The 18610-nt window shown below is 32.6% G+C and overlaps 1 protein-coding gene, 1 long non-coding RNA gene and 5 other non-coding genes across 7 annotated transcripts; all 7 read right to left on the bottom strand.

Annotated features, from left to right (window-relative positions):
* Positions 1–875: 875 nt before the first annotated feature.
* On the bottom strand, positions 876–1406 carry LOC103314265 (uncharacterized). Its single transcript, XR_010333148.1, has 3 exons — positions 1250–1406; positions 1086–1200; positions 876–1034 (listed from the first exon to the last, which is right to left on the bottom strand). It is a non-coding gene; the product is annotated as an uncharacterized LOC103314265 (transcript).
* Positions 1407–2248: 842 nt separating this feature from the next.
* On the bottom strand, positions 2249–2766 carry LOC103314262 (uncharacterized). The gene is made up of 3 exons (XR_010333149.1): positions 2612–2766; positions 2443–2560; positions 2249–2396 (listed from the first exon to the last, which is right to left on the bottom strand). It is a non-coding gene; the product is annotated as an uncharacterized LOC103314262 (transcript).
* A 339-nt stretch (positions 2767–3105) lies between these two features.
* On the bottom strand, positions 3106–3653 carry LOC103314261 (uncharacterized). The gene is made up of 3 exons (XR_010333150.1): positions 3494–3653; positions 3322–3445; positions 3106–3276 (listed from the first exon to the last, which is right to left on the bottom strand). It is a non-coding gene; the product is annotated as an uncharacterized LOC103314261 (transcript).
* A 913-nt stretch (positions 3654–4566) lies between these two features.
* Positions 4567–5791, bottom strand: LOC103314260 (hypothetical protein). The gene is made up of 5 exons (XR_010333047.1): positions 5608–5791; positions 5448–5562; positions 4931–5400; positions 4767–4881; positions 4567–4722 (listed from the first exon to the last, which is right to left on the bottom strand). It is a non-coding gene; the product is annotated as a hypothetical protein (transcript).
* A 722-nt stretch (positions 5792–6513) lies between these two features.
* LOC103314259 (uncharacterized) lies at positions 6514–7279 on the bottom strand. The gene is made up of 3 exons (XR_010333069.1): positions 7144–7279; positions 6861–6972; positions 6514–6809 (listed from the first exon to the last, which is right to left on the bottom strand). It is a non-coding gene; the product is annotated as an uncharacterized LOC103314259 (transcript).
* Positions 7280–8253: 974 nt separating this feature from the next.
* On the bottom strand, positions 8254–9060 carry LOC135265404 (uncharacterized). The gene is made up of 3 exons (XR_010333053.1): positions 8918–9060; positions 8594–8702; positions 8254–8544 (listed from the first exon to the last, which is right to left on the bottom strand). It is a non-coding gene; the product is annotated as an uncharacterized LOC135265404 (long non-coding RNA).
* Positions 9061–10733: 1673 nt separating this feature from the next.
* LOC100141521 (uncharacterized protein) lies at positions 10734–18051 on the bottom strand. The gene is made up of 7 exons (XM_008199787.3): positions 17857–18051; positions 17692–17804; positions 17354–17629; positions 15257–15348; positions 14057–15205; positions 11287–11516; positions 10734–11239 (listed from the first exon to the last, which is right to left on the bottom strand). Exons 1-7 carry the CDS (start codon positions 18025–18027, stop codon positions 10868–10870), a joined length of 2403 nt encoding a protein of 800 aa, XP_008198009.2. The 5' UTR covers positions 18028–18051; the 3' UTR covers positions 10734–10867.
* Positions 18052–18610: the final 559 nt, after the last annotated feature.

The raw sequence follows: 18610 nt of genomic DNA, 5'->3' as shown, positions 1-18610 counted from the left end.
ATATTAAAATATTCCTGTACAACCTGGAAACGTGCACGATTTTTCCATAATTCAACCTTCACTCCCAGTCCAAGTACCTGATTATTATTTATCGAATATAATTTCCAAATAGGTAAGACGACGGTTTATGGCAAGGTCGTGAATGAGTTAAAAGATCACATAACAAAAATCTTTTTACACGAGATCCTCAATATCGGAAGTAAAAGAACAATTATTACAAAAATAATAGTTTATTATACAAGTAAAGAAAAGTTGTTCAATATCTGTGGGTGAAAGTAATCAAGAGCAGATAATGCCAACTTTTCTTTACATGTGTAATGCAACATTTTCTCTTAGAGGTACCAACAGTTATCCACGAATACTTTACGTTTTTTACTGATATTTGTATTACAAATTGAAAATAATGTAATGTGAGATAAGTATACCTTTCGTTGTCATGGAATTGATTGTCATTATAATAAAAAAAAACATCAAAACGTTGCCATTTTTTTCACGTTTCTTGGGTTACTGATGTTGCCATGGACACTTTAAAAAACGCGCGTTTTTGAGAGTTGGATTTAAGATTTTCAAAACCTATTTCAATTATTTTTTTTATAAGGGGCAAAGATTGAAGCTGTTATAGAATGACTTGGAAACGCTGCTTATACTTCTACTTTTTTGGTTAATGAAGAATAAGAGCAATATTGACTTTATTCAATCATCAAAATTTTCTTCATCTCGTTTTTTAGAACTATTAACCGCCTTATTTAATCAAAAAATTGGTAAAGAATAACTTGACAAGTTAACTTTCTACCGAAAAATAAAATAATCTGCGGTAATTTCAGCCTCGCAGATAATAAAACAGAACGTGTAAAGGGACCGAAAGAAATCAATAATATTTTGAATAGATTTTTATTGAGTCACCCAGCGAGGCTACAGACTAGTGTTTAGCCGAGCGTTTAGCACATTTGACTGGACAACAATCTGGAAAAGATTTCTTAGGATCCTTCGGCCTGTTAACACAGTTCGGCTCCTTCGAAATCACGTTCTTACACCTAACAAATAATTAGCTCAAATTATTTGAAAAAAAAAAAAAAAGAAAAAACCTTGTCTCCTCTATGTATCCCTGTATATGGCAAGATAATTGAATACATTTTCCAGGCAATTTGGTGTAGCCTCTGTTTAAATGTCCAAATTTTTCATGGTAGCATTGTGCCGTCTCTAAATATTATTATTGCAATAAATTTTTATAATGCTCAGGAAAACTTACTTCGCTTTGGATGAAGATCATGTTGTATCACATCAGTTTCAATCCTGGGTTTATCGGCTTCAACATTACCATTTAGGTAGAAAATGGACAAAACTAGCAGCACTAGTATTTTCAGCATCATGATTTCAAATTTTTAACGAGACTCAAGCGTTTTTCTGAACCTAAATAGGTTTTGAGAACGATTGTGTTCATTTAAGCGTAGAATTAAACTCTAAAGTGCCATAATCAATTTTTATTGTCATACTTTTGGTTGGACTTATAAGGACTTACAAGTCACCTTCACACGTGTCGAAATTTAAGAGATGGTCCAAAGGAATGTTCTTTAATTACCTCTGTCTATTTCAAAGAATTTCAAAACACAAGCTATTTCAATAATTTTTTTCGTTTTTTAGAACTATTAACCGCCTTAATTAATCAAAAAAGTGGGTAAAGAATAATTTGACGTTTTATCTTTCTAACGAAAATACAATTTTAATTATTGAAACCTTAAATTTTAAAAATTATTCTGCTGTAATTTTATAGTAATTTTCAGTAATTTGTAATTTACACATGCTTCTCAAAGACCTACCATTAAGTTTTTGAGCGCCTGTACAATATATTCCGATGCATTTTACTTTTAATGCACAGAACGCAATAATAATAATAACAGCCTTTATTCAAGAAAAAAAAATGTGAGGAGGCGTCTAGCTAACGCTACTCTACTTACAACCTCTCACAAAACAAAATATAAACATACATTTTTCAAACATAAACCAAAATTAAAAATAAATGCAAAGAAAACATAATATAATATTAATACCAGAAAATAATATTAAAACAAAAGTGTTATAAAAGTCGATACTATTAAAATAATGTAAAAAATAATAATAATAGAAGTAATAAAACAAAATAAAAACAAAATAAAAAATAATTATTGACGTAATAGAAACTTTAACTTTATTTGTTTTTTAAATAGGTTTACTGGCTTTGACTTCAAATGGTTAAAAAATAAAATAACACTTTGAGTAAACTTTTTATTGGAGTGAGACAGCAAAACTAGAGTCTCTAGTGTTTGTCACACTTGACTGGACAACACTTTGGATAAGGTTTCTTAAGATCCTCCGGGATATCAACACACTCTGGTCCCTTCGAAATAGCGACACTACAACTGAAAAAAAAATTAGCTCGTTATCTAAAAAAAAAAAGAAAAAAACCTTTTCTCTTGTATCCATCCTAATTCATAGCATTTTAATTCTCCACATTTTTCGGTCAATGGGACAGTGGCAGTAGCGGTTAAATGCCCAAATTTCTCATGGTAGCACCCCCCCGGCTCTAAATAGTGTAATTAAAACACTGTGATAAATTTTTATGAAGCTTACTTACTCCGCATTGGATGCGATGTATATCTTTTAAGCGCAGCTTCAACGTTAAGGTTTAGATAAAAAACACACAAAACTAGTATCACCAGTATTTTCATCATCGTGAATTGTTCAACTAGAGATTGAAGCGTTTTTCTGAGCTTAAATGGGCTTCGAGAGCCACTGTGTTCATTCAAGCGTTAAATGTTGCTATAAAAGTGCCATAATAATGGTTTATTACTTTGGCTGAGCTTCACACGTGCCAAAATTTAAGATATGGTCCCAAACTAGCTCAAAATTTTGATGAAATTTGATTAATTTTTTTTTGATCAAAATTTAAAAGAGAAACGCTGATTTAGACTCTCACTTTTTGGGTAATGAAGAATAAGGGCAAAAAGGAAGAAAATGCATTTTCTCAAAAAGGTGGTTTTATTTGAATTCATTTATAACATAAAATTACATAATTTAAGAAAAAAATAGTAACTCCTTTAATAAAGATTTAAAATAAAACAAACAAAATTTGCGCGAATTTTTTATTAATTTATCTTTGTATAAAATTGTGTGGAACAAGTTGATTTATTTTATTATTATCGTGTGATACATTTGACTGCACAGCACTGTGGGTAAGGCTTGTTGAGGTCCTCCGGGATGTCGACACAGTTTGGCTTGTTTACGAGTGCAACACCACAACTAAAACAGAAAATTAATTACAAAAATGCGAATAGAAAATTAAACCTGATATGTTGCATCCATCCAGATCCTGAAACATCACAAGTCATTTTTTCACATGCCCCAGGCACTGGTGCTTCAGCTCCAGCTTTTAAATGCCCGACCCTTTCATCATAGCATCCCCCAGGTCCTGAATAGTTATTTACTTAGTGGTTTTATAAAGTTTTAAAGAACTTACTTCGGTTTGAATTTGGTCCATATTGTATCAATGCAGCTTCAATGTTGAGAAGCTGGAAAATGCACACAGCTGCCAGGAACAGTACCGTCACTGATTTCATCCTCGTAATAGAGTTAACTTTGAGTTGACCTGGGTCTATATAATTTTTTGGGACTACTGTATAAAACGTGCTAACTATGAAATGTTTATAGCGATGATGTTAATTATAAAAATCAACTTTTTTGGCTGTAAAATCTTACGTGATATACCTGTCTATAAAATGTTTACGACTTTAGCTAACAAGATTTTACAATAGTCTGACCTAGGCCTTTACTTTCATTAAAAAAATGCAATATTTTCCGAAATTTTTTTAGTGATTTGCTTATAAAAATAAAGTGAACGAAAATTCTTAGTATGGTTAGACCTCGGGTTAGACACAGAAAAAAAATTATACGTTCTTCCAAGAAATAAACGAACGAAAGAAGAGTTTGATGAAAAAATAACTATTATTCACTTCTTAAGGGTTGGTGGTAAAATAAAAAAATTTCAAAATAAAAAAAACATCTAAAAAATTTAAATTTCATTTTTTGAAAATTTATTATAAGAAATAATAACAACGGTAAAAGTTATACTTTCATGCTGACCTCAAATTTTTCGATTGGAATTTTTTTTGAATAATTAATTTGTCTTGCTTTTGCATAGACTGTTACGTTTTAAAGGAGATAGATATTGAAAACTTAGTAACTTTTTTTGCTGTTTTTTTTTTCATTAGAATTCTCAGATCACACTGAAGTACGTATTTATTTAGACTCAGGATATTTTAATAAAAACCCAGCTCTTTGAGAGTAAAAGAATAAAAAGTAAGAATAATTAGTACAGTAGATATATCTATTTATTGGAGCTTTTGTTTGTTAGCACCATAAAGGAAGGTAGGTATTTAGATAAAATCAAAACAACAATTTTGGGCTGTGAAATCACATGTTTACTATTTTAGTTTTTTAGTTAGTTTAGTTAAAGGATTCCAAAAAATTAAAAGAAAATATTTTGATTCGTTGAAAATGGTAAATGTCGTATTAAAATAAAACAGACATTTTTTTAATGATTTATTTGAATACGAAGAGAATTACAATCACATGTAGTGGTTGTCTTTGTCGGCACAGTGTATTGGACAACACTCACGCCAAGGTTTCAAGGGCTCGAACGGTTTTTCCTTACATCGCCAAAGCCCTTTGAAGATACGTGGACCACATCTGAATTAAAGTTTAAAAAAAGAAAAAATTGCGCCATTTCTTACTCAAATACTGTCACACTTCCATCAGGATGACACTTCAGAGCCATACATTGCCCCTTAGGGTCAGTTATCCCAACCCTTAGATGACCATATTCCTCGTAATAGCACCCTCCGACCTCTGATTCAGTAAAAATTATTGGGGGATTTTGACAAAAATACAAACTTACTTCGCCAAGGATGCGGTTTATGAAGAGTGAATTTTACATTACCAGCGCCAAAACTAAGTTTGAATGTGTACAAACTCAAGAACAAGATTGGCAAAAACAGCTTCATGGCTCGGCTTGTGTGTATAATTTTTGAGAGAGATTTAAAACTTTATATAAGTTATCACCAGATATTTGATTGTGAGCCATAAGTTTTAATAAAGTTTTTTAAGTACGTGATTTGACATGAGAAAAATTAATACTGAAACTGCCATAATTTTTTTACTTTTTATTTTTGGAACACAAACAAACGCCCACCTTTCACCTTTATTTACATAAAAAACGTACAATACCCCTTTTAGCCTAATAATTACATGTAGTGGTTGCCCATCTCTGGACAATGCACTGGACAACACTGTCGGAACGGTTTCCAGGGTTCTAGTGGTTTCTCCCTCACACACCGTCTCATGCCCTTAAAAATACGTGGGCCACACCTATGACAAAAAAATAGTCCACTGTGAAGGAAAATGTTGAAAATTACTCGAAAAGTGTGACACTGCCGTCCGGGTGGCACCTCAAAGCCATACATTTTCCTTCAATTTCGGTTTTTCCAACGGAAAGGTGGCCGTAATCTTCGTGGTAGCACCTTCCAACCTCTGATGGAAAAAAATGTTTAGGAATTTTTAAGCAAAACAACTTACTTCGCCAAGGGTGCGGTTTCATAAGTGTCCATTTTAAGTTGGTGCGAGCAAAACTAAGTTGCAAGATGCACAAACTTAAAATCAACACTGTTGTAAAAATATTCATCGTTTTAAAAATTTTTAGAATGTTTAACACTGACTGTTGTTTTTGCTTTAAAGTGATAAGTGTGTACAATTGTACAATTCATGAAATCGTGAACAAGTAATAAAAAATATCTATTTTATTGGTGTTTTACTGTTTTTCAAAATATTATCATCCTGAAGTTATCACAAAAAATTGGTTTTCATAAGTTATTAATCACAAAAAAAATGCTTCAATGCAATGAATAACGAAATAAAAAGTAATTGATTTAGAAAAACTGAATTTATAAAAATCTGGTACGTGTTTGGAATAATGAGACCTATTCTGAAACTTTTCTAAAGAGCTGCAAAAATTTAATTCACCTTAAAATCGAAAATTTTGCAATTTTATTGGTTACTGCTATAGCAACGATTAACGGCTTTCAATTTTTTTAAATACTTTTATTGCATAATAGGCTTTTATACAGCGTGATATGGCGTTTTTGAAGTCAAAATTTATGCTAAAACAGTCCCAAATTCAGAAAAATGCTTCAGTCTCTTGAAAACAAATTGTATTTGCCGTAAGCTAAACGTAGATAACTACGAGTCCAAAATCCTGATAATAAACCCAAAAAAGCATTTCAAATTCTATTAAAAAAAACTGCGCCCACATCTCTCTAACAGATTTTTTTTTCTTCTTAATTAGCGTTAAAATCAGTCCAAACGGAAGGAATTTGTTCTGTTCAGTTTAAATTGATGATTTCAAGAGGTAATGTTTGAAAATCATCGGTTTTCGCTAACTAAATTTAAGTAGGTACATGATCGGAGGGGTTAAAAATTTCACCCTTAAAACGGAGAAAAAACTTTATTTGTAATTAGTGAGATAAGTGTTAATAATATTGCCCCATTTCAATAATGTTGCTTATTGTGTACGTTTTCGTCCGAAAAAAGCTCCACTGTTTCAAGAGTCATTAGGAGGTTTAGACGTTTTTTGAGGTGGTCGTGGGGTAGTAGTCTTACTAGCCTTAATAAAACGAGCAGCGGGTGAATCACATTGTTTGGCACAACATTCTGGAAAAGGTTTTTTAGGATCCTCTTTAATATCCTCGAAGCAGCCCACGTCAATTGCCATCAAAGGACAACTAAAAAAAAAGTGTATACCGACTAAAACTATTGATAAACAAAAGTCGAACCCTTGTACATTAATCCATCCACTTGAACTACAACCCACCAACACACATCTTATCTTTGTTTGAGAATTACCTTTCAAATGCCCAAAATTATCTTCATAGCATCCCCCTGGCTCTAAACAAATAGCGCCGTTAATTTTTTATTCAGTGTCTATAAACGTCCGTATATTAGCATTAGAATATTAGGTACACTACTAATGTGCCATTGTTAACTAGGTGTATAAAAATGGTCCGTTTATGATCCTAATCATTTTTGCAAATTTTAATAATGCTTCAGTAAACTTACTTCGCTTTGGATTGGGTGGACCTCTAGCTACAAAAGCGTCAACGATCAAATTTTGGTAAAAAATGGACAAAGTCAGTAGCACTATCAACATTACTTTCATTATTGTGATTTGAGACATTTCAACAAAAGTTAAGTGCATTTATAGTGCTAACAATGATTGTATTCATTTAGCCGTAACGAGTAACCATAAAAATGAAATAATAAATTTATTGAACCAAAATTATATATTTTTTATAAAATATGGTGAATATTTTTTGCTACCACAACCCTAACGTAAATCCTATACATTTAGAGCAATTATTTGCTCAAAACTCGTTTAGTGAACTACATATTTTAACGACAAATTTAAAGAATAAAAATCGAAGAAGGTTCCAAATAAATATTTTTTGTCGGAGTTATTTGATAAAAACTCGTTCTGTCAACGACAAATGATTTTAATGATTAAAAGCTCTAAAGTTTGGAAGTAAATTGTGAACATCTTGTAGTAATTCAAACCAATCAAACTCAATTTATGTCTCTAAATTAAAACTCTATTTGTATTTTTTATTAATTTTTAAATCTACACGTGTAAAACATATTTTTCTAGGTTTTAATTTTATTTAACAGGAATCCCTAGACCGAATTATTTTTTTGAGATTTAAGAAATATAATTATGACGTAAGACTTTTTTGGGACACTGTATAGTCAAAAGTATTTTCCTGAAAAGCGTCCCAACATTTACAAAACATCAGAAATCCAAATTTAATAATTGAGCTACACATGACGGAAGCTAAGCTTGACCACACCGTATAATACTCGTAGGCCAATAATATGCACATTATTTTGGCATTTCAAATTCTTGTAAAAAACTGCGCCCAGACAACATGCTAGGAGCGGGCGAATTCCAAAATTTCAAAAATAGAGTCTTTCCTTGCAAATTCTCAGACATAACAGTTTCATAACTTCTAAATTTGCTTCTTTTCTTATTAATAAAATTAACGTTAAAATCAGTCCGAGCGGAAAAAAATTGTTCTCTTCAGTTCATGTTGGTGATTTCAACTAAATTTAAGATCAGCAGGAGGTACATGATCGAAAGGGTTAAAAATTTAACCCCCATCAACCTATAAAAAAAACGAAGAAAAAACTTTATTTATTTAAGTGCGACAAGAGTTAGGAATAATGTTGCTTATTATGTATTTTGAAAACGCATTTCTTTAAATGGTACATTTCCGTCCACTGATTCAAGGACCAACAGCAGGTTTAGACGTTTTTTGCGGTGGTCGTTTGGTAGTAGTCCTACTAGCCTTCTTATAACGGGCAATGGGTGACCTACATATGACGGGACAACATTGTGGATAAGGTTTTTTGGGATCCATTTTAATATCGTCCTCACAGCTTGTCTCATCTACCTTAGAAGAACAACTAAAATAAGAATATACCGACTTATACTATTGATAAACAAAAATCGAACCCATTTATGTCTATCGTTCCGTCTGAAGAACATGTCACCTCCGCACAGTCTATGATAAAAGAACCAATTTTCAAATGCCCATAATCTTCGTCATAGCACCCTCCAGGCTCTAAACATATAGCGTTATTAATTTTTTAATCAGTGTCTCCGCTGCTAGCAACGATGTCCGCGAAATAAACGTTCGTACATTTAGTATTAGAATATTACACTACTAACTAGGTGTGTCCAAAAGGTTCGTTTAAAATCATGAACAGCAATACCTTCGCCTGTCGTTACTTGTAGCGGAAACACTGCGAAATTTTCATAATGCTTCAGTAAACTTACTTCGCTTTGGATGAGGTAAAGCCATAGCCGTAAAAGCTTCAACGATCAGATTTTTGTAAAAAATGGACAAAGCTAGTAGCACAACCAACATTACTTTCATTATTGTGATTTGAGACACTTCACTAATAGTTAAGTGCTTTTCTGAGTTTAAATAGTGCTAACTAACCATTATTGTATACATTTAACCGTAACGAGTAACTATAAAAATGCAGTAATAAATTTATTGAACCAAAATTATTTTTTTTATAAAAAATGGCACAAAAATTGTAAAAATCTTGATCGAGCTGTTTGAGTTTGTCCATTAATAAGTTTAGATTTTCCGTTTCGTTGAAAAAATATCGGTATTTTTGGATGATTGGTTTATTTAAGGCAGAGGTAAGAAATCAGTCATTTTCAATTTTTGAATTCACATTTTTTGAAAAATTTTCGACTAACTCTCATTATTTTCCTTGGAAGTAAAGAAAATATTTTATTTAAAAAAACGTGTGACATATAAAGATATTGTTACTGTATAGTGATTATTTGTATTTTACTCTCGATTTTATAACCAGTGTAAAAACGCAACTTTAGTTCCGAGGTGAACATAACATTTTATCTGAAATAGCATTTTAAAAATGACATAAAACAAGAAATGAAAACGTTTGACTCCGCAAAAATAGTGACTTAGGGATTGCTTTATTCTCTTCGACAATTTTGATTTTTCCGTTTTTCGGAAAAATTTTTTGGCCGTAATTGGCGGTTGAAAATTGAAACAAAGCGGAAATGGAAACCTTTTTTTTGCGTTTTTCTCGGAAACTGTAAGACTTAAAGCAACGGGCAAAAATCCAGCTGATAGCGCTTAATTTTATCTATTTTTTCGACCAAACCAGGAGCCGCTCCGAGCAACGGTTCCGGGTACAGAGGCGATCAAAGTTTTTCACTAAAAAAATTCATAAAAAAAAACTATAAGTCGCAGAGCAGTGCGGTTTGTTCCATTGAATTCTACGGCTCATTTTACATATTATATCAATTTTTCACAAGAATTAAAATTTTTTAAATTTTTTTGCCTAATAATTTTTCAACAAAAAAATTCGTAACTCAAAAACTAAAAGTCGTAGAGCAATGCGGTTTGTTTCACTGAATTCAGCGGCTCATTTTCTGTGTTATACCAACTTTTCACGAGATTTAAAATTTTGAATTTTTTTGCTAAAACTTTTCCTAAAACTTAATTTTTTTAAAAACTCGTTCTATCGTAGGATTTCAAACTTGTATATGCCCTTATATTCCTCGACAGTTGTTAAAAGTCAAAAAAAGTCCAGATGTTCGAATTTTTGATGTTTGATTTTTTCAATTTTTGTCGCGAATTTTGTCGATAACTCCGGAACTATCAGAGATAACCCTATGATGTGTGCTATCTTTGGAAAGCCCATTTAATGATCTATCATTTGCAAAAAAGATTATTGTTGTCCGGCTTATAGTTTTCGAGAAAATGCAAATAAAAGCAAAAGTTAGATCATATATTCAAAACTTCATAACTAAAAAACTATTGGGAAATTGGCGCTTTTCTTGATTCCAATCGATTCCCCGGATCATTTTGCATAGGTAGGCATTAAAATAGTTCCACTTTTTCGAATAGTTTAGCCGTAATTGAGAAAATAAAAAAATTACCCCCCCAGCAAAGTGGTCAATTTTTAAAGTGTCTCAAAATCAAATGAAACGTATTCCGTTTTTTCCTAGCTCTTTTAGTTTGGCCGTAATCGGCGTTTGAAAATTGAAATTTTTTTGTGAGATATCGCCTTGGGTTCTATGCCATCAAAAGGGGAAGTAAAACGCAATAAATTTATAAATAGTTTTATTTAACTTCACAACATTAAAATCACAGTTTAACTTATTACTGTTAAAGTCCAATACGTTCACACGTCAGAAAAACTTAAAAGAATTTTTACATCCACTCAAACAGAATACTCCAAATCAATCGCTAAAACTAAAACTGTCATCCGACGACCTAAGAGAAATCGAATCGGACCGCAGACAAATTTCGTAGTAATTATTATAATCCCTGAGACTCGTTTTCGTCTTCGAATAGCAGTAGTCCATAACGAGAACCCCGTTACAGTGAGTGCTTGGAAAGTCAACATGAGGCAACTCTTGGTATTTTTCAGTAGGTTGTAGTTTAATATCATCAGGCGGTTCAATAACTTCGAAACTATCAGTCGCTATGTTCCAAATGAACCAGCAATGCGTGGTGTAGTTCTCCGGCTTGCCGTAGTACGGTTCCACCGTCTTCAGAGTACCCATTTTGATCACAGCTTGGCATACGATGTGTCCATCCAACGGACAAATCTGCCAAAAATCAGTAAAACGGACCAACGCACGACTCGACCACTTACATAATTCAGTTTAATGTCGTAATCCTGACAATGCAGGAATTCGAGGAGGGAGTCGCTGCATAGCTTTTGAGCGCGTCTTTGGACAAATTGCTCACAGTCAAACGTTCGCTGAGTGACTATGAGCTGCATTTCAGTCACTTGATCCACCTTGAAATCGGGCACGACGTCCAAGTGTTGGTCAGTCAGGGTGTGGACGAGGAGAGGTATCTCAATTGGAATATTGTAATCATCTAAAAGTTCGTTTTTTAGTTAGTAAAGTTATTTACTTTGTCTCATTACCATTTTATTTTTACAAAACTGTGGGTAAAAACGGAGAAATACTCAAAAAAAAAGAAATGAACAAAAATCCTCAAATCCAAGTTACAAAGACATGATGAAGAAGAAGTTTCAACGCAGAGGATTGGAAATAAACACAAATTAAACAAATAATAATAGATGAAAGAGGCTTTCCTTTTTATTTTCCACTTTCTCATTTATCTTTCATATAAAAAAAATCGTTTGAGTTCGGAGATACTTACTACGTTTTCACAAGGATTCAAATCGATTTAAATACGAATTTTACATTAAAATCTCCATAAGGAGAATACGAAGAGTTGACAAAAAAATGAGATGTATTGTTAAAGATTTGGTAACGTTTTTTTTTAATTTTTTTTTAAGATGTTTGATAAAAACTTCTTGCACAATAAAATGTTTCATTTTTAAATGCATATCTTCAATACACTAAGATCTAAATATAAAAAAACCTCATTTTGGATTTTTCGATTTAATAGAGTTCTACACCATGTGATCATTTGAATTTATGATATTTCGAGAAGGCTTTAAATTTTTTTAACTATTATAAAAACGTTGCTTATAATAATTAATCTAGCTAAAGAGTTAAATAATGAAATTGCGAACGGTAATATTTAATTAGAACACATTTTGCCCTCAGTTTGCACTAGTTTATCAATCACCAAGAAACAAAACCACCTACTCTAATAATAAATTCAAATGATTGTATGTTTTTTTTTGTTATTAACTTATTAACATCGGTGTTTCTCCATTGCTTCCATTTTATATATTTTTTAATTTAATTGTGATTAGTTATTGTTTACATCACATAATAAAACTATCAACTAGTTACGCTTTAATATCATGTGCCATTTTATTTGATTGTTTGAAAGTATTTATACACAACACCATTATGGAGGCTTTAATTTTTTTTTACTTTCGGTTACAAAATATAAATTTTATCTTTAAATTTCTATTTAAATTAAATATCCCAAGAAAATTCTACGTTAATTTTACTTGATTTAATGAATTTTATTGTTTTTCAGTTTCAGCAAATCCGTTACTTACGTACATACATGATTCAACTTGGTTATAATTCTTTCGTTTTTTTTTTTAATTCAAAACGTAACCGGAAGAATTCAGAATACAGAAAGCTAAAAAAAACACAAAGGGCTAACTAAATCACCTTTAATTTAAATTTTAGAGTTAAATTTAAATTTGTTATTCAATTTACAAAAAAATTAAACTAAAAATTCACATTTTTGTTATGAGTTACGAGTCATTTAAAAAAAGCCTCCAACAGATCAAATTTAAAACCAAAACAAACAAAATTAAAAACTCATTTTAAAACTGGTATAAAAACATTTACTATACAAAAGTTATAGTCGGTTTTTAATACTAATAATATTAATAATTATTTTAATATTAATTTAGTTTAATTTCGGTTTTTCAAACATTTTATTTTATATCAAATTTTTGTTAAAGATTATTTATATCCAACTCTATAACTCGCTTATGGTTGGTCCTACAAAAAAAATGCAAAAAACTATTTTGTAAAAAAATTTATCAGCTTTAATTTTGAAGGAAAGATAAAAATTGATAGGAGTAACGGTTTTCGAGATATAAGCAAAAAACCAAAGTGAAAACTGTAACAGTTACTAAACAAAAATGTAATTCAGTATTTAATGTTTGAGACGAAGACGAAAATGCAGCATTTACTGTCAAATAAAAAACAGTCAATAAAAAACACAAGAACAGAAAGACAAAGCCTTCAGTCTAAAATTCTCAGCTATTTTTACAATTTTTTGACCTCTTTTATTTTATTTACTTTATTTAAAAAACATACTCACCAGAAAGATAAGAATAGGAAACAGAAACAGGATCATAAGGTTTTTCTTAAAGAAGCAAACATTTTTTTTTGTTTGTTCCATTACTATGTTCTAGATCTTTTTTACAACCAAATGATTACATGATACAACCAAAAAAGTTTGGTCAAAAATGACCAAGAATTTATTCAACAAAAATTTAATTATTTCGAAAATTTCTTAAAAAGTAAGCCAGTAAATCACAGAATTGTATCAAAAATGACATTATTTGTGCAAGTTCTGGGGATTTAAACACGTTTATATAGGAAAGATCATTATTTTTTCCTGTTTTTACTAAACTTGAACACAAAAATTACCAAATTTGGTCGAAAATGACCAAAAATTTACCTTTTCTAAGCGTTTATTCAGCAAAAACTGAAAAAATGAGCCCATGAGTTCCATGAAATCTGGAAAATGATCCAGATTTGCAATAAAATGGTGGTTAAAAGTAGTAAACTTTTTTTTTTCAACCAAAAATATAAATTTTAGCAATTCGAGGAGCCTAATAATTATATGATTTAATCAAAATACCATGATTATTTTTTTATATTCTGAGAGAACCTTTGCAATGTAGAAAAAAAATCGTATATAACCCAAAAATTCACCAACTTGTGTGCTTTTTTTTTAATACAAACCTCTACTTTGTCCCGAGAGCAGCGAACTGTTCTCGAAATCGCCGTTCGAGTACCTCCTCACGACCTTCTTGATCCACCTCGGCGCCTCGGTCTTCGGATCTACAATCAACAACCCGCTCTGTTGTGAAAACCGGTCGACTTGCGCCGAAAAAACCCCCGGCATTCTCAGAATGAGCCGCGAATCCGAATCCGAGCAATCGCTATCTAAGCTCGGCGAATACACGTACAGCTTTCGCGCGGATTCGCGCGGACTGATCGGCGACTTGGAATGATGCGGCGAATTGCGAATCGACGGACAGTACAAATTGCGTGCGCCGCCGGGCGAAAACTGCCCGTTCCGCGAATTGGGCGACTGCATGGGCGAATGCGGGCTTAAAAACAAGGTGTTAAAGTCGGGCGAGCGAATGCAGCGACTGCGATGGAGGTACCTCCTCTCGCGTCTCAGCGAATTGAACGGCACGATATTCTCGCTGTTATCCTCCGAAAACTCGTACTTTTTCTCCGCGAGCCGCTTTTTGCGGAACGAGCTCAGCTTTTCGCACTTTTCGTTCTCCTCGATGAACTCGTACGCTTTCTCTGCGATCTTTTTGTCGATTTTGTTTTTCTCGGCCGACTTTTGCACGCCCGAGCTCTGCGGCACTGAAAACAGGTAGTCTTTGCTCGTGTTCTGCAGGCGCTTGAAGCGCGGGTCGACGATGTTTTGGACTAAGGTGTTGTGGTAACTTTTCCCCGTCACGTTCAACGGCTCGCAACTGATGTTTAGCTCGTGAAAGGGTTTGTTACACTCGTTACCTTCCAGGTCGTATTCGGTATTAAAGTCCTCGAGAATGGCATCCACGACGCTATTCGTACCGAAATGCTCGCTCGGGGACTCGGAGACCTCGCTAAAAGTGTCGTTGAAGTTAGATACCGATTGGGGGATTAGTTTTGAGTCGTCGTCTTTTACGAAATTTGAGAGGTTTACGCTCGATTGAGGTGGATCGAGGGTCGTGACGTTTAGAATGTGGATGTGGTGGCCGGTGTTGATCACGAGGTGGTCCGGGTAGGCCAGGGAAATGTGGGGGTCGAAGCTGGGGCAGGGTTGGGACATTGAGAACATGTAGTGGAGGACGAAGCCGTGCTTCACGCACCAACCTTGACTCACAGATTCTGGAAATGGCAATTTTAGACAAATTTATTGCAAAGATAAACGTTTTATACCGTTTCGAGGTAAATTTCGATGGCAATGTTTGCAACTCTTTGGAAATGGGAGGGTGATTATGGTTATGTAAACCATGGCCGGGCTCGTGCCCCTAAAAAACAAATTAATTTTGGAGCAAAATTTATTTTTTGCAGTAAAATTAGAACAATATTTTCTAAAACTAAGGGACCATACAGCGTTTTTCACACAATTTTATCACGCCTATTGGCCAAAATAAACTCATTACACGAAAATAAAAATATTTTTTTTACAAAGCAATTTCGTTACGAACAAAGTGTTGGAAATAATGGAAATATGAAAATAATATGAAGATCATCGTTTTTGGCCATTCTAAAACGATTTGGTTCTATTTTAAGAAAGGAATTTTCGATTTCGTCTAAAATATCACTTGATTTCCAGCGATTTGGCTCGTTTTTAACCAAAACAATAGTAAGTTTTCGACTAAATTCAGACTGTTCTAAAGAATTCTGTTTCGTTTGTTGAAATATCTTGATCATTAGTGACTCCTTCCTTGCTTATAAACTAGCCTGAGAATGGTTCAAATCGCATTATTTTTATCCGAAACGTGGTTTTCAAATAAAACAAAACGACTCAAGTCTTCCCCTCCGCGTATATTTTTATAAAAATTTATGAATTATTCTATTCCTTCTGGAGTCCAAGCAATTTCGTTTCTTTTTTTTAACAAAAAAAATCGTTGAAACTTAACTTAGCTTATGATTTAGCTCTTTTTTAAGCAAACAATCGTTGAAAATCCAGGAATTTCAACGCAACTGATTTATTTTCGTCTAAAATGAAGCCATTTGGCTCGTTTATTAGGAAGAAATCATTGACTAAAGGATTCTCAGTTTTGTTTGTTGAAATCTCTTGAAAACTGACTAATTCCTAAAAATGGTTCAAATCACTGAAACGTCGTTTTCATCAAAATAAAGCAACTAAAGTACTCTGGTCATTATCCCTCTTTCGTTTACAAACAAAATAGAGCACAATAAGAGTTTTTTTTAAGACGGAAAATCATTAGAACTTATTTCAACGAAAGAAATGAACTTATTTCAGTGAAATCTAAGCCATTATAAAGTGATCTAGTTATTTTTAAGCAAGGAAACGTTGGGAAAAAGATTTTAACGAAATTGACGCCTTATCGTCGTTTTTGTTTAAAACCCAAACAATTTAGCATGTTTTTTTAATTTGTATTGATTGTAAGCGAAAAGCCATCGACTACAAATTTTCACAAATTGCTTTTCACGAACGTTTTTCAATTAAACATTTGCGCTTTTGCCAAATTAAGCCCAATGTCATCTTTCTGAAGCAATTAGCATGTTCTTAAGCCAGAAACGCTATTATTACGCAAAATATAAGCCAAAAATACGCAAAATTAAGTCGAAAGTGCCTTTATTTCAACAGTTTAAGTATCTTTTTTACCGTAGAGACTCAATTTTTCAGCCAAAAATGCAATTTTTTCGTAAGATTTCGTAAATAATAAGCGGTAAAATCACCAAATTAGGCGAGAAAAAAAGTTAGTTTTAACTTTTGAGAATTAAAAATTCAAAACTGTACTAAACAGAAACGAAAAATCAGTAAATAAACTGGAAAACATGGAAAAAAGTTTATATGATCTTGGTTCTTAAAAAACAGTATTACATCATCACAAGCAGCATACATTCAATCAAAACTTAATAAAATGAGTTATAAAAAATACGCTAAAACACCAATAATTTCGGTTAAATCAAGAATGTTCTGAAAACATTGTGAACGAATACATTAAACAGTAACTTTTTTACCATCAGTTACCTATTAAATTTATCAATTAGTCTTCCGTGAAATATTGGTTTTAACAATTTTTTTCTTCAACAAATGAAAAGGAACATCATATAGTGTTCAGCTACCCCTTTGTAGTTTAAGATCTAGTCACCTCATTAAACGAAACAATCTACAAACGATATACCGTTCTGACAAGAGATTGTCAGCCTTCTTGACCACGTTTTTACTTAGATGCACGGTATAATTAGTAAAAATTGTACTAAAGATATTTCAAATGAAAAAAACACCACAGATTACATCACGTTTTGTAGAATAAGGACTTAGGTTCCAGTACTCACGCCAGGCCATAGCACAGAACCTTGTGTGGATCCATTGGAAACTGCATAAACATTATTTTATCTAACACACCCATCCCCCTCAAGTGTTTAAAAATCGTATGTTTCGACACATATTTCAGTTTTTCCCCGGGTATGAACCTCCACAAATACAATTCGTACTCATAACAACCATTAAAGAATAAAGAGGGTGCGACTTGATTGACAGACTCAAGCGGCCGCTCCGTAAAACTTAGAAAATACTGTCCACACAACGTGAACCCCATAAAAACGTGATTCCTGTAATAAAAACCAGAAAATCAGTTTTTTTTTAGGATACCTGCCTTTTAAAATTGACTTACATCGTTTCATAGTCTTTAAGAAGGGAACTTAGGCCAAATCTACAATTATGGTGAACAGTATTAAATATTCTTTCAGTCTTAGCTCTAGGATTCTTTGTAAACCTCCCGTAAATCTGCAATTTTCGCAATGAAAACATGATGTTTGAGGTTACGTTTGAGTCTCACTTGTCTATTAATTAGATTCTTCGCTACGTTGGTGGATTTGTGTCGTTCATACAACTTAAAACAATTACTTTTTGAGTCATCACGAGAGTGGTACTCCCGTGGTATCGAAAATTGGGATAAATCTGAAAAAGAATCTTCAGAATTTTCATCGTCTGACACCACCACCGACATGTTGTTTACTTCTGAAGAATCCGAGCTTTTGATTGGATGAGCGGACGCGAGGCGCCATGTTTATTGGTCCCTTTAAAGATTTGAATTTCTTTCTGAATTCCCGCACGGAAGCAATCGAATTAAATAATAAGCAAATAACAACAGCAAAAACATAAATTGCGAATACAAGAAATGGTGTTAAAATAGCACAGTTTTTTTTACTCCCAACCTATCTAATCTACGGGCAACCAACTATACAAGACTGTCAATACGATAGCCTATAAACACCACCAATGTTTTAATTATAATTTTTTATTAAATAAGTATTTCGGCTTGATAAGCTACTTTAAACAGTTTATTAATTCCTGCATATGACACAACTGTACTTCTCAAAGAGGTAAAAAATATCATTTTGTTGCCAGACACCGTAAACATGAATAAATAAAGCTTCATCATCATTTACCGACAAAAAGAGCTTCAGTCGTTTGTCTTTATTACATTTTTAGCCCCCAAAGTAGGTCGAGGTATTATATAAAACTTTAGACGATTTACTCATTCATTGATATTTCATTAAATGAAAGAAAAAACAACACGCAAATTAGTT

This window comes from Tribolium castaneum, chromosome 2 (assembly GCF_031307605.1).
Source record: "Tribolium castaneum strain GA2 chromosome 2, icTriCast1.1, whole genome shotgun sequence".
NCBI classification, from domain to species: domain Eukaryota; kingdom Metazoa; phylum Arthropoda; class Insecta; order Coleoptera; family Tenebrionidae; genus Tribolium; species Tribolium castaneum.
This window is presented reverse-complemented; position numbering and strand designations above follow the sequence as displayed.